This window comes from Tachypleus tridentatus, chromosome 4 (assembly GCF_004210375.1).
Source record: "Tachypleus tridentatus isolate NWPU-2018 chromosome 4, ASM421037v1, whole genome shotgun sequence".
Taxonomy (NCBI): Eukaryota; Metazoa; Arthropoda; class Merostomata; order Xiphosura; family Limulidae; genus Tachypleus; species Tachypleus tridentatus.
The window spans coordinates 59,926,001-59,942,123 of record NC_134828.1 but is presented as its reverse complement, the minus strand read 5'-3'; the positions used below and the strand labels follow the sequence as shown (position 1 = coordinate 59,942,123).

At 33.9% G+C, this 16,123-nt stretch overlaps 1 protein-coding gene across 1 annotated transcript in view; it reads right to left on the bottom strand.

The window, feature by feature from the left end:
* Positions 1 to 16,123, bottom strand: part of LOC143249223 (transmembrane protein 245-like) — a 35,773-nt gene that overhangs the window by 12,007 nt on the left and 7,643 nt on the right. The window contains 5 exon segments of the mRNA XM_076498699.1: positions 3,936 to 4,172; positions 4,358 to 4,566; positions 6,868 to 6,961; positions 9,198 to 9,346; positions 11,367 to 11,637. Coding sequence (XP_076354814.1) covers positions 3,936 to 4,172; positions 4,358 to 4,566; positions 6,868 to 6,961; positions 9,198 to 9,346; positions 11,367 to 11,637 — 960 coding nt within the window.

Below are 16,123 nucleotides of genomic sequence, written 5' to 3'. Positions count from 1 at the left end.
AAGATAGAGCATCTAAAGTACAGTCAATTCTTGATGGTGAATATGCATTCTTCCTGGTAAGTTCATTCACCATCCGGATGTCCAAGTAGAAACCATCTTTCTTCTCCAAAAGTACAATTAGAGATACCTGAGAACTAGTACTCTCTCTATCACTCCCTGCTTTTTATGGAATTTACCTCTTTGAAAGATAGTTTGTTCTATAAGTTGAAGTCATATGTACTGGGACTGCCTCTTCAATATCAATTTTGTGAAGTATTTTACTTGTTTGACTTGAGGACACAAGGCCCACTGGAGATGTCTTTGTACACTATGATCAATTAGGTAACTGCCAGTACTGATCCACTGTGAGTGCTTTACAGCTATAGTCATAGAACTATTTTAAGTGAAGTGGAAGCTGTACTAATATAGAAGTTTGACATCAGACTTCCTACACTGCTTCCCAAAGATGACTACTTTCCAAGTTCTTTGATGTGGAAATATTACCTGTAAAGCCTCACATCTTGCAAGTTACCATCAAGATTTGATTCTAATTTTATGGTTTGTTGTGTTCATTACATCTTTATCCTTCAGATCCATAAGAATTCTACATCCCAATAATCCACCACTACACACTAAAGTGTGCAGTTCTGTTCTGGCTCAGTCACTTGATATAAATTTATTTTTAACAAGCCCCAGTATCAGTGATTAACGTGTTTGTAGTACAAAGACCATTCTCCTTGTTTTCATGAGAAGTCAGTCATTGATGTTGTTATTGTCATGCAGTACACATAGATTTCCCGATAATAAACTGCAAAGTTATTTGAAGCTGGCCAGCTGGCCCAAGCCCATTTCCATGTTGTCATTTGAAGTCACTCCTCAAAATGTACTCTTCTTCAAAATCAATAACCCACACATCATGAAACAAAAAAGTTTTCTACAGTAAAGGCAGCTTTTAACTTAACTCTTGCTGAAACTTTATGCCTACTTTTTCACCTTCACATTTGGAAGCAGTTTTCCATCTTTTGTCATCAAGTTGTATCAAACTATTGTCGCTGTAACACCAGTGTCAATAAATACTGCAAGGTTTCCCATCAAGAAATCTATGGACTTGGTTTCTTTAAACAATGAACTTTTTATCTCATATGGGATAGATCAGGTATTCTCAACTTAACTCTGACAAATAAGTCCTGCTAATTCTTGTTACCTAATGTATGGTTAGCCTTTTATTGTTCCTTTGATCTGGTTGGGATCAAAAACTTATCCTCAAAATATCATCTCCTTGGTGCTGTTGATTCCAAACAGTCTCAACTGTAATGGTTAGGTTTACTATATCTGTAACAATTCTCTCTTTCTGGTATCCTTTGGAAGGAGTTCTTATCCTCTGCTTGCTCTTGTCTGCAGTTCCTGGTAAAATGTCCTTTCAAGTTAAAAGTTGAAATCTTTATTGTCTTGTTCTCTATTTCCTCTATTTTATGTCAGATGTTGTCTAACTAGTCCTTTCAATTATTATAAATTATCATCAACAGAGTTAATGTTTGAATATTACTGAATCTAATGATCCAGTAAATTGTCAATGGTGTTAATAGTTCTTCAATTGAAACTTTAACGGCTTCTAATTCTATCACCAATTGCAAAACTTCTTTGCTTCAGACTAATTCTTATTCAAAAATTATGATATTTATAAACTGCTCATGTACCAATGAATCTAACTATTACAAGAATCATCTTGGTAAGGTAGCTAGCTGGGTGAGACTTTCCAAATATTCAACAAATTCAGCTAAACTTGCTTCTTTACTCCATACTCTGTTCCAGAACTTTGCTTTGAATACTCAGAACCTATTGGAAAGCTTGGATGTTATGGTGTTATGGTTCTCGGATAGAATCTTACCCAAAATTGTCAAAGCGGGTCCCTATTAAATGGGCATCAAAATGGATGGAATTTTTTTAACCATTCCACTCATTCACTCAGAAAATGATTCACAACTGAGTTTGGTACTATCCACACAGTACCTTCTCATAATAGACAAATGGTTTCTAATCTGGCCAGTTAACAGTGGCTAGATAAATTCTTGATTTGGTGGTGTCATGCTTAAAGTAGTGCAGAAGGGTGTGTGTGTGTGTTTTCTTATTGCAAAGCCACATCGGACTATCTGCTGAGCCCGCCAAGGGGAATTGAACCCCTGATTTTAGCGTTGTAAATCAGAAGACATACAGTTACAACAAAAAGTGTTCGTACTCCTATGTCATGAGTAGTTTTTTCCTCATAACTTAAAAAGTATTATGATTAGGATAATAAAAATATAATAGGTAAATAATCAATTGACAGCTTAGAATTTTCCCTTTGTGGTCTTCTCAGCCATTTTAGTCTTTAAAATGCTACCACATTCTTTTGAACCAAGATTTCATGAAGATAGGTTTAAATAAATCTTAATTACTAAGCTTAATAAATTATAATGGAATTCTATGTTATCAGTATAGTTCTTTATGATTTTTTGGTTATTCAACTGTATATATAAAACCTAAAAAATGTTTGTTTGATATCCTCCAAATGTAAAATTTTAAAAGGCTTAGCAACCTATATATAGCAGCAATAGAGTTCAAAGGTTCTAGTACAGAGAGATAATTGTTTGCTTTATTTCTAGATTTATTGCTCTATCCTTTATGAAAAATAAGTTTAATAATTTATTTCTAAATAGTAATAATCTATATACATATATAATGTATAATAATTGAAATGTGACAGTATATTACAAAATACTAGTCCACTAAAACACAGCCAAGAAAAGGAAGACTAAAGGTCAGATTTATATTACTGAATATAAAACATGAGTACATGTGAACTGTGTCAATGCAAGTTATGTTAACTAGGCACGACTGGAAGGTATGAAAAATTTTCCAAATTTAGTTAATATCTCCAACTAAATCAGTCAGCCAATATATAACAAATAATTCTTGTATCATCTGTTCAAAAATTTGTTTTTTAGAAAGATGGGATAAAAATCTTATTATTCTTCACCTCCATACAAAGTAAGACATTAAATCTAAATGAGCAATGGCTATTGCACCCAGACATTCCTCCATTTTAACCTGTCAACCATTTCTTAATCACAAGTTAACAATAAACTAAAATATTGTGTTCTTGAATGCCATATCTCACCATTTTCTTGTTCTGAGATGTGAACTAATTTTTGCATACTCTTAAGTGAACAAGTCATTATTAAATAAGAAAGATTTTAATATCTTTAGTCTTTTCTATACTAATCTAAGTTGTTATTGTGGTAAATATTATTCAACTAAGTATTAGGTGAAGATCACAATAATGTAGCCAGTCTTTGCATCAAACCAAGATTCATTAACATTAATATAATACTTACAAAAATGTCAGTTCTGTCTCCTAAAAAAATAAACAATTTTTACACAATTCTAGAGTTCTTCAATAATTTTAAATTGTGACTTGTTCACAAACTAGTGTTACTGTTTTGTTATTAAATTTCAATGTTTGCATTAATTCTATTTAAGTTTGATATTTTAACCATGTTTAATTTTTAGTGAGACAATGTTCATTATGACTAGATATACACACATTTAAAGTGTACTGGTTATAAATAGTAAAGTGTGTAAGCTTTACTACATGAATAAATTAATCATCCCCATGCCCATTACATCTAAAGAATTCATATATACTGTAGATTTTGCTATGTTTTTATGACTTTGTTTTGTGTTCTAAATAAAATGGCAGTTCTAAATAATTATTTCATAATAAAACACCCTTATTTATCAAGTATTTTTGCTATAATGAAAACAAACAGGCCTACATTTAAACAAGAATGACATCAATATAATTACTATCTGCATCCTAGTTTGTTACACAGATTTTAATTTCAATAAATAAATGACAGATGAATCCACAATGTTCCAATATATACATTATACTACTAACAAAACACTTGTCTTACTGCTATTAGAGTGCCAATGTTCTCTTGGACGTAGCTGACCAAAAGCGTTAAATTCAATGTTTTCATTCCATCTACTAGATCACTCCATGACATTCCAGGATGTGATGAAAAAGCACTGGTAACATTAGTAGCATTCCTGGTTATCCAGAGATGATAAATACGATCCCAAACTTCTAAAATCTGTTCCTCAACAACAGCAGCTCTAGTTTCATCCTTTTCATCAATAAAATCTCTTACCTGTTATACAAAAAATAATAATTTATTATGCAAAAACATGAAAAGGTAAACTAGAGATTATTAAAAGGTTCATAATTTTATACTTGAAGAAAACAAAAATTTATGATGAAGAAAAAAAACCCTAAACAAAAGTAAATATAAAATAACAGAGTATCTGAGAATACTCTTAACACTGATTTTCTCACCGTGGTGGAAATCCATTCTCTTCCATACACATATGCATTTCCCACCATGGAATCTAGAGTCCCCTGAACATCTTGTAACTTCTCAGGCAACAATTGCTGCAGTTCTGGATTATGTACGACAACTCGATTGATCAAATTGCTAGTCACTTCCACCAAATGCATACTTTCACCATAAATCTGTTGAAGGTAATTCTATTTACATGATCTTACTCCACAAATAAACAAACAACAAAACATACTTTTTTCTACTTACAATAAAGGTTTTATTAATTGGTAAAACAATGCAGTCTTTTGACTATCCTTCTCAGGAAAACAATATAATATACAAGCTGCTTTGTTTGAGATGTATAATATAAAGTTATTTGTATATATTTATTCACAATTTTCAACTGAGAGACTAAGGAGAAAACAGCTGGTCAACAGTAGTCATTGCCAAGATTTGGAATACTCTGGTACAACTCAAGTAGCAGTATTTGACAACTCTTATAATAAATCTATGTTTCTTAATTCTTAACCCTTAAACAGCAGGAATGTTATAGGTAGCAGCATCAATTGATGTATTGCATTTTATTACAACTAGATTAAACAAATAGTATCTATCTCACTGGCTTTTAAATTTTGTCTGTAATCCTTAGAAAAATTGAATAAAGTCATTCAAAAGCAACATTACTCAGCTCAAGTAGTCTCAAATTACAACAGAAAATGTTTCATACATAAAAAGGAATATTAACTCTGAAAAATACTGTGACAAATAGTTACCTCAGCTTTCAAATGGTGAACTTAAACTGTTGTTGGCTTTAGAGAATTACATTTTTTTAAATGTAGAGCATTAAAATTTAGTTTTTCACTCTAACAATTTAAAGGTATTGCTGTTTACAAACTATTTGAATGAAAAATAAGTAACACAGACTACACACTTGTAATTTTACATCATATATCAACAAATCTTATCCACACAAGTGGAAAGTTTCAACACTTTTATTCCCCAAATAAAAATCATAAATGAGGAATAAAATATCTAAATTAGTTAGCAGTTTGTACTTTTTACCTTATCAAATACAAATGTCAATACAACATACACCAAAGAGACATTCTGCACATAAATAGTTCAATTAGTTTTATTTTATAGAAGATAATTTTCTAAAACTTTAATGGTTTGTTTTTCAATTTTGTGCAAAGCTACAAGAGGGCAATCTGTGCCAGCTGACCACAAATTAACACTGCAAGACTAGAGGGAAGGGCAGCTAGTCATCATTACCCACTGCTAGCTCTTGGTTACTCTTTTACAAACAAATAGCACAAATGACCATCACTTTATAATGCCTCCACAGCTAAAAGGGTGAACATGTTTGGTGGGACAATGACTTCAGTTTCTCACCCTGGGATTATGAGGCCTAGCTACCTGGCTATGTCGAGCCAAACTTTAATGGTAGCACTTATTCAAATAAAAAACTTTAGACATTAAGCTAAAAAATATCATACAATAAATGAACTTCTTTTGTTCTGTTGCATGAAAGTTTATGAGGGAATTTGAGAAGAAGATGCTATGTCCTACTTCTCTACCTCCTCAATGTTTTAAGAATCTAATTATTTGTCTCACTCTTCACATATTTTTTCCCTTTTCATAAATATTTGAAATTGTACAAATATTTCACTGCACTTTTAAGTGTTATATTAAATATTTGTAAATTTAATGTAAAATGTTTGGCCGAATATGGAATGGTATTATTTTTGTAGTCATGTTATTTGTCATTAGAACTGTTCTCATAGGTAAAAAAAAAATAACTTTAATAACTGCCCTTCATCAATTACACAAATTTTTTGTCAATATTTAATTAAAAAAAAAAAAAAAAAGACAAATTAACCTGAAACAGCTAAACTAACCTCAAATTCTTTACAGGAAAAAAACCAATACCCTATAAACCTCAGTGATTTTCCAAGATGCACCTTTCTTCTTCAGTGACAATTACTTACAGGTTATGGATGCAGAAACTTAGTACAGTATTTAATTCTTTCAACTTAAATGCAGAATAAAAGCTGTGTAAATCATTTACTGTCAATTAGTATTATTGCCTGAAAAAATGTTAAATTAACTCTCTGACATGTAACACACTAAGAAAAGTAAACACAAATAAACTAATGCACAGTATTGTGCACAGTTTCTACTTTTTTGAAACTAAGTTTGGTAACTTGTGTTTCACATTAGTTAATAAAATACTTTATGACCTTTTCCAGCAGAAACATAAATAACAAAGCAAGACATTATTGAGATTATATCAATGTATTGGTTGTAATTACAGTGTCCAAGTGTTGATAGAATACTTTAACCCTATAGTGACCTACAAACGTTTCAGGTGTCAAGTAAAAATCTGTTTAAAAATTTAAGTAAAAAACAGAATTTCTCAGAATTAAGCTTGGTAACTTGTATGTCACATTAGTTGACAAAATATTTTATGACCTTTTTATCAGAAGTTAATTTTTAAGTTCATGGAATTATTACCTGTACAGACAGAAAACTGTCCCAACAACTGTCAGTATCAAAACAATCAATATAACACCAATACTTGTGAAAGTATCAATGGATCCTTCCAATACAGCTATCACCTATAAAGAGAAAAACAATCCTAAGATTAACATTTATATCCTCATAACTCTTGAATAATTCTTTATTTTCACGTAGTCCCTTTTAAACCTTAACATTACCATGCAATATCCAACTTAACTTATACACATTACATCATTCACTCAACATTCAAAAACCTCCTGAAACCATGGTTCCATTCTGTAACAAATGCTTATTGATTACTGGTCACATTTCTAAATCATTAAACATGTGTATCCACACGTGTAAATTATATTTTTTTTGTGTTCAGTAAGTTATTTCTTTCTTCCTTTGAAAGACGGAAATATTAGCTACATCAATAATTTAGAATTTCTGTAAACATAGAAAGATTGTACTGTATTAAGTGATTTAAAGTGTATTTCAAGAAGATATTTTAAAAGTAGTTGAGTATTTGTACAAAACCTTTACAATCTCATTTAAACTTTCATAAACAAACACTTGTTACTGATTTGGATGGTGATAAGAGTACTCAATAATAAACAAAAAAACAAGGTACTTGTTTTGCTGTCAACCAGAAGTGTGATATTTAATTTATATCCCCTTCCACTAAAAAAAAAAAAAATAATTCTTATAAACATAACCCTGAATGCTTTTGAACTGAGTAAATTGTTGTTCCCTTACATTTCTTGAGGGTGTTGAGGGATCACTTCTTCATAACAAACCTATTGCTTTACAGGTTTGTGAAAATGAAAAATTACCCAAGGCCTTGACTGCTCTGCCCAGAATAAATATGACTATTTCAGTAGCTAAAAAAACTTCAAGGACAACTTTAATACAGATTGGTAAAACAGAGTGGAGTCAAGTTAAACAGGATTTAACCAACTGTTTCAAAGAAAACTCATTCTTTCCTATCAATGCAATACTATTTTCTTCCATATTCTTCATATCAGTAGTGTAATCTATTGCAGCATCAAAAAAACATGCAACACTACTTTCTTCTATGGCCTTAGACATTCTACAAATTTTGAGTTCACCCATGTTTCTCTCTGTGGCACAGTTTACAGACATGTAGACAACTGATGATATTGTAATTACCAAGAATATTCTGACCATAACATAAAAGTTCAGTGCATTTACTTTATTACTTTCAGCCTTACATGCTAATGAACTTTTTCAAACTTGCATTCATTACAGGAAATTAGAGTTAATATTGAATTAGAAAAACAGAGCTCTGAGAATAAACTGGGTGGCAACTGAACATTATGGAATTTTGGATTTGTGCAATGATGTGCCTGCAGTATACACTATTCTTTTAAAATATTTTATTGCTCTGTTGTCAAAGAGTCATCAACCTTTCCCATGTTAAGAGCTTGGGTAGTGTGGAATAAATGACACAGGTTACCCAATAGCAGGACAATGTACAACTCTGATGAGTTAACATCTACAAAATTGTTCTTTACTGGGTTCACAGAACATAGCTGTAATGGCTATGTCATCTTCATTATCACTAGTAGTCTATGGCCCTAGTACTTAAGACTATTTCTAGTTGTTAACTGAGTGTCAACTCTTGATATCATATATTGATTTTAATCCTATTCTGTGATATGTTATGAAGAGTATACAAGTCTATATATAAGGCAAATAAAAACATCCTGATCAGATAGTATTCATTGAATGGATCACACTTAATGTGCTCTAAAAATTAAAACAAATTAAATAATGAAAATTGATACTATCAGAGATAATATAGTTGAATAACATTATTGATTTATTTAACCATGTATCAATGTTTGTTTTTTGCATGCTGGTCAGAAGTGGTTAAACAGAGACTCCACTCCTCATGATCTCCCTTTAAAAAATGTTCAGACTTTTGATATCTTTACTGTCATATATATACATGTGTGTATATATAATGTTTGCAAGGTCTCTAATTGACTTAACATACATCAATATTAATGTGTTCCCTACATAAAGATTAAACTCTCTCTTTTTGGCAAATATAACAAGTGGTCAGAATTACTTACGACTGTCATTTAGAAAAAAAACTATGAACTGTGTATAAAAATACTGTAGTTTAGTATCTGTGTATTTTGCCCTACCATCTCAGTAGATTTATAATGATATGCATGTTTAATCTAAATGTATTTAATCTTACATGAAAATAATTTCTAGTGTATTTATGAAAAAATATTTGAATAAAGAACAATTATCATATTAAATTCATATAGATAATAAAAAGTATGTAAATAAGGTTTGTAATTTCATAGTTTAAATTACCTTTCGGTCACCTCGAGCAAGCATCTTCCCCAAGCCTCGAACAGGTGCAGGGACAAGAGCCTCCTTTCTACTCTGGCACCAGTCCATTCCAACTGTCCATGCAGCAGAAAGCTTTTCTTTGATGAAGCTGAATAACCCAAAGTGACAGCCTGGAGATGTAATTAAAAAAATATATAGTAAATGTCACATGTACATATACACACACACACACACATATATAACATTCATTATTTCACCCTTCACAAAATATACTTTCTAAACAGAATTGGATAATTAGTGACATTTATTAATCAATGGCCCAATTAACTGATTACATCTGATCAATCAGTTACTACTGTGTCCTCCAAATCACATTACAAACAAACAAATAAAAGGTTTGCAGCACAGCAATTACCTTCTTTCTATTCAGCAGTTCAGAGGAAAAAATCACAATTGCCTTCTGACTAAAATTAATAACCATGGCAGATAGCCTTAGTAGTTTTGTCATGACAGAAATAGGGGCAAGCAAGTTTGGTGAAAAGATGCCAATAAGAAATGAACCCAAGACCATCCCTCCAAGTCAGCAAAGTTTAATAAACTTAAGAGAAAAAATATAGTAGCAATATGTCTATTACTTGGTTAGGTAAAAAAGCAAAGGTAGTAATATTCATAAACCTAAATGTTTACATTTTCCTAAACTGAAAATGTATTTCCAATAGTTACCTTCCTCTACAAATACTTTTTCTTGAATAATACTGCCCCACATATGTTTGCAAAAATTTCTGCTCATTGCTAGCCTTGATACTTCCCATCTACCCTCACAAGTATTTATGCGAGACATCTGAAAACTATCATATAAATGGTCATGCAGCAACCCTACACCAACAGGAATGCTACTGTCACCAAAACCCTCTTTTCCGTGCAGTCCAACATTACTTAGAGATTGGGCAGTATATACAAAACTAACATTAGAAATGGGAAGCTAGGCCATGCTGGACTGTAAACATAAAATTCATCTCAACCCACACCGGGCAAACCATTACAGAAATATCTGGTTCACAGAAGGAAAAGGGTCCTCTACTATAAACCTTGGATACAAGAAATGGTAGGGAGTATGGGCCTCCATTCCAAAAATCTGCTTCATCATAAGCATACATTCAATACAACCTGCACCATATCTGCTGGGAATCAACATCCAGAGGATGGTAGAAGAGGGAATTCCTCAGACAAAAGGGTGAATGGCATGATGGCAAAATACAAAATCCAACATCTGACAGATTTCAAATTGTGTATCAGGTTTGTAGTAAGGTAAACTTCAATGTCATCCACACTAGTAGAATACCACTACTATATACTCAAAATGAATGGTATTGAGCACACACTAAAGAAAGCTTCCATGGTCTACTGCCCCAGTGGTTAAGAACTGGCAAGTGACAAGGACTCCCACACTCCACTAAAATACGAGAAAGTCTTTTAGATTGTTGAATATTTCTGTAGAAATGCTGCAAGACAGTGCAATGGATAACAATTTAAAAAAAGAACTACACATGAACTGTGAAACAAGGTACAGTGGACATCAAGAGTAAACACTTCTGAACCATGATATATATATGTCAATAGGAGAAAAATCAAAAAAATATATAGAACAGGTTGACAAGGGTTCAAAATAAGGAGGGGTAAGGGCATGAAGGGTGACACTGGTTCAAATCCAGGAGAGACAGGGCAAGGAGGATGGCTTAATTAAAATTGGAATTGAAAATATTAATAATCAGAAACACTAGTATTAAGTAATCATTTAATTATGATATCAGTTAGTTTGTGACACCAACTGGTATAATCACAGCTCAGAGGAAATTGATTACTTATTTAAATCAGTCCTCTCCAAGTTCAATAAACATGCACATTTGAGCATCCTTTACTTGACTGACTTAAATCAATTATAAGTAAACCATTTTAAAATATCTAACTTTACATTTCATTAATTGACAACTGTCCTTTACTCTTATCCTGTGTATTGAAATAGCATTGATACTTTTAATACTTTTAAACAATTACCACCTATGTAGCAAAACTTTAAAAATGTATCAATTACAAATTTTCATTAAAACAGTAATTAGCATCTTAAAATGAAAGTGTACAAAATAGATAAAAAATTCTCAAACTGAACCTGGATTAATTTTCTCAACTGACCTAATTTCTTAATAACAATATATATAACAGGCAGTGGGAGGAGGTTTAAAAGCCATAAATTTAACCAAACTTCAGTCAGAATGCAGGCCCACACAAGTCCATATAAATACAAGTTGCTCAATTTTGCTTGGCTTTTGATTTCATTTTCAGTTTCATTTTTTCTTGGTGTAAATGGGAGAGAAGAAGGCTTAGTAAGCCTTTGTGATACTCGCTCTGGTGTAGAGGGCTCCACCTGTACCTTTTGTTGTGATGCATTTTCTAATTCATTACTCTGAAACAACAAAAAATATTAAAAGTGCTGTTCCATTTTTTCTCATTCTTTCAAGAAGCATAGCAGTATTAACTCTCAAATTTACAAACTTCTTTTTATAACATTCACTGCATTGCACTATACTGAAAATACTCTGTTTTTTGCCTAATAGAATTGATTGTTTGTTTATCATAGCTACTAGTTTATATGTGCCAAACAACCACTGAAAACTGTTAGAGAAAAATGAATACAGCTTAAACTAAATAATGACTAAAATTCAGACAAAATGTTCAAATAGAATTAAAAAGGCTAACATCTCATAAAAAATTTAAAAATACAATAAAGTTGGACAGTGTCACCATCCGATGTGAAGAATAGACTCATAAAAAATACGTCTAAAATGGTTTCATTGCTCAGAGTCATTATGACAAAGGCAACAAATTGATGAATCAGTCCTAGTTAAAATAAAACAAGGGGTTACAAAATTGTGAACAATGCATAGCCTAGCCAGGAGAACTTCCTCCTTATACAAGCAAGACAGCCAAATAACAACAGAAGGTTTGATCTGGAAAAATTTATGATGTTGCTCACTTCCAGTTGAATGCTAAGAGGTGCAAAGCTGAGCCTTCAATAGAGGACCATAGTCCATATGTAGAACAAGCATGCCCATAATAGCATCAAAGCTGATGGACTTAGTAGTGGTGTCAGCAAGCTCATTCCTAATCTGTCCAGTTATCCCAAAAAACTAGATGAAAACAGAAGATAAAGAAAAATGGGTCAGTTGTTTATGAATATCTGAGAACAGAGTGAAAACTAACATAAAGCAATTCCAGAGCCAATACAGAGCTAACAGAATCAGTGTAATTAGTACAGTTGGTGTACTGTATAGCTTCCTCATGATCTAGAGCAAGAGAAATGGCATACAACTAAACAGTGAACAGAGAAACTGTAGAGAGAATCCTATGAGCAACCACCAAGTCACAACAAATCATGGCAGAGTTCCACAGTCACCTGATTTTGAACCATTTGTATAAATGAGAATAGAAAAGAAAGTTACATAGATGTATCTGCCTTCTTCAGATGACTCATAGAAATGTTACATGTGGGGGATAGTAATAAGAAACAGCAGAATGGACTGATCAGTGGAATGATGTCATCCAAGAACAGATCTAATTCAGCCAACTGTAGTCCATGTATAGGACAGGCATAGTCATAATAGCACCAGAGCAGAAAAACTTAGCTGCAGTGTCAGTGCGCTCACTCATGCAAATACCAAAGTGGCCACGTATCCAGAAAAACTAAACAAAAATGGGCCAGTCAGTTTTGAATATCAATAAGAACAGAGTTAGAACTAACATGAAGATAAGCATTAACCACTCTCTCCAAGATATTTTTGACACAACTCATCAAATCAATTGGACAGCATTTTGAAGGAATCTTAGTATCCTTCCAATGCTGGACTGTAAACATAAAATTCATCTCAACCCACACCAGGCAAACCATTACAGAAATATCTGGTTCACAGAAGGAAAAGGGTCCTCCATTCCAAGGATCTGCTTCATCATGAGCATACATTCAATAAAACCAGCACCATATCTGCTGGGAATCAACATCCAGGGGATGGTAGAAGAGGGGATTTCTCAGCCAAAAGGGTGAATAGCATGATGGCAAAATACAAAATCCAACACCTGACAGATATGAAATTGTGTATCAGATTTGTAGTAAGGTAAGCTTCAATGTCATCCACACCAGTAGCATACCACTACTATATACTCAAAATGAATGGTATTGAGCACACACTAAAGAAAGCTTCCATGGTCTACTGCCCCAGTGGTTAAGAACTGGCAAGAGTATCAGCAATGCTCTGGGCATCAGCAACTTCCTGACCACCAAAGAACAAGATAGATCAGGGGACAGAAGTATACTGTCCACTGACCTTCCTAATCTTGTCCCATATGACTTTGAAACTGGTGGCAGAAGACATGCTGGTTGTGAACCTAATCCAAGATTCCTTCTGTCTTTGACACCTTATCAGCTGAGCATGTGCACAAGCCTGCTGAAAAGCAATATGGTTTAAAAGTGTGGGGTACCTGCAAAAGGTATTCCAGGCCAATTTTTGAATCCACCATGTCCATGTGGCAAGCAGGATTACACCACAGATGAGAATACTGTGGAAAACATGTCACAGTTGTAGGAATACAATGAGCAGCTGCCTGGACAATACAGTTAGTCACTGCTGCCACACATCTTTTGATGGCTTACAGACAATGGCAGGATCAAGTTCCTAAAGAGCAGTAAGAGAGAGACAATTGACCTAGTCCAGCTTCCACCAAGGGAGAAGGGTCAGGTGGCACTGACCACAGCCAGTCTCCTTCAAAATGATAGGAAAATTATCACTGCCCCATGGGTCACTGCCAACCCCCCAAAAGAAATGAGAGATAAGTGAAAGGGAGCAGATAATCAACAACAGTAAAAGACTGACTTGGCACATGTAAATAAGTATAAGAATCAGTACTGAAGAGAGAAAGGTTAAAAGCCAATAGCATATTCTCTACAGAATGACCCCTCCCATCAATAGTAACACCATCCCAAAGGGTATTATGTCCATTAAAATCCCCCAAAATTAAAAAGGAAATGGTAACAAGGTCTGATTGATCATAGGTCTCTCAAGAAGACAGATAAAGAGAACAGACAGTGATGGTACAACCCAAGGAAACACAGATAACTATGGCCTTCAAGGGTGTATCAAGTGGCAAAGACAGGCTGGGTGCATGTTCATCAACCAGCAGTTCCACTTCTCCATGCAATCAAGTCACAGAACCTGACATTTCTGTACAAATGAAATTGCTGAAAGAAAGGATTGGCAATGCAATTGTACTGGCAGGTTTCAGAAACGTTTCCTTTATGGAGAGATGCACAGGATGATAACAATCAAACAAGTCCTTAATGTCATCTATATTTAAAATGAAACCTCGACAATTCTGCTGTGTCAATGTGGCCACTTTTATTTAGGGAGAGAACCTTTCAATTTATGACCATGTTGGTTTTCTTTATTAGAAGGAGGTTTTCAACATCCATGGATTCTGCCCTGGATCAAGTGAGCAGATATCTGTCAGTAAATGTAGAGTCCAGCGACTGAGGTTGAGAACTAATAATCATTTGACATCTCAGGCCAAAGATGGACCTAACACGCAACAGAAGACATGGGCAAAGGAAGTGGCCTCCAAGCAATCACTGGAAGGATTGGTAGGAACAGAGATTGGAGTACACATTCACTTGTTAACTCTCATAACCACAGAAGGCAAAAGACTTTACATGGTTGGAAAACAACTCTTTGGAGACATGGAAAAATATGTCTACACTCCTACTGTAGCAGTAAAACAGAGTGCAGCAGCTTGTGCTCAAAATGGAATGGGAAACAGTAACTTCCTAGTCACAGGATATGAAATACTGTTTACAGTTTTTAAATGTTGCACCTCTTTCTTTTCCACCTATTTAGGGAAAGATCAAAAGTATGAAGGATATGAACCACTACAGTTAACACAGTGTGGTTCCAATTTGCAATCATAGGCATCATAGACTTTGCCACCACAAGTACATATTAATGATCCACAACAAGAGATCGTTGAATATTTGAACCACTGCCACTGAAAACATTGGAGAGGGTTGGGAATATGTGGACATACCTTACAATTTAAGTATCCTGCCTTCCAAGTGGCAGGTGGATGTGGCAATGTAAACGTCAAAATGAGTACACCTGTAGGTAGCATTATTTTGTCCTTCTAAATGGAGATACAGAGCACCACAGAAACACCTTGGTTGGAGAAACCAGCAAGGATCTCTGACTTGAGAATGTTTTTTTAAATCCCTCTCAACTTTAAATCTTCTGGAAGAATTCAAACATGCATGGGGAGTAATCTCAATAGCCTTTGACTTCAAGAGGAATTTGGTGTGTTGTGGTGAAGTTGTTTCCACCAAAATGCCTCTCAAGCACAGGTTTCTCACTGACTTGGGAGAGCCAGCAAGTGCCTCTAATCCCTATTGAATGAAAGAGAAAGACATCTCCCTTAAGGATTTCTCAGACAATAAATGCAGCAGACTGTGATGGTGACTGCTGAACAGTCATCCATACATGGTTGTTTTCCAGTAATCTAATTTTAATTATTTTTTTTTTTGTGGATGGACATTGCAGCAACACCAGTTTTTTGTGAGCATTATACCCAAATACCAGCATCAAACACAATGTCCACACCAAATGAACCTGGAAGGATCATCCCAAGATTGCCTGTCCACAGAAATTCAAGGCCAAAGTGATGTATTAAGGTGAGACCCCTCAACAACTAGGATCCTCTACTCCCCTACATAGGTCACCATGCACAGCAAACATGTGGGTGGACATTCAGATCCTAGAGGAGGAAACTAAAGATAAAACCTTCTCTGGGAGATCCTCTCACCACATATAGGTATTTATACCAAGAGGCCTAATATAACACTTAGTGTGAAAAAC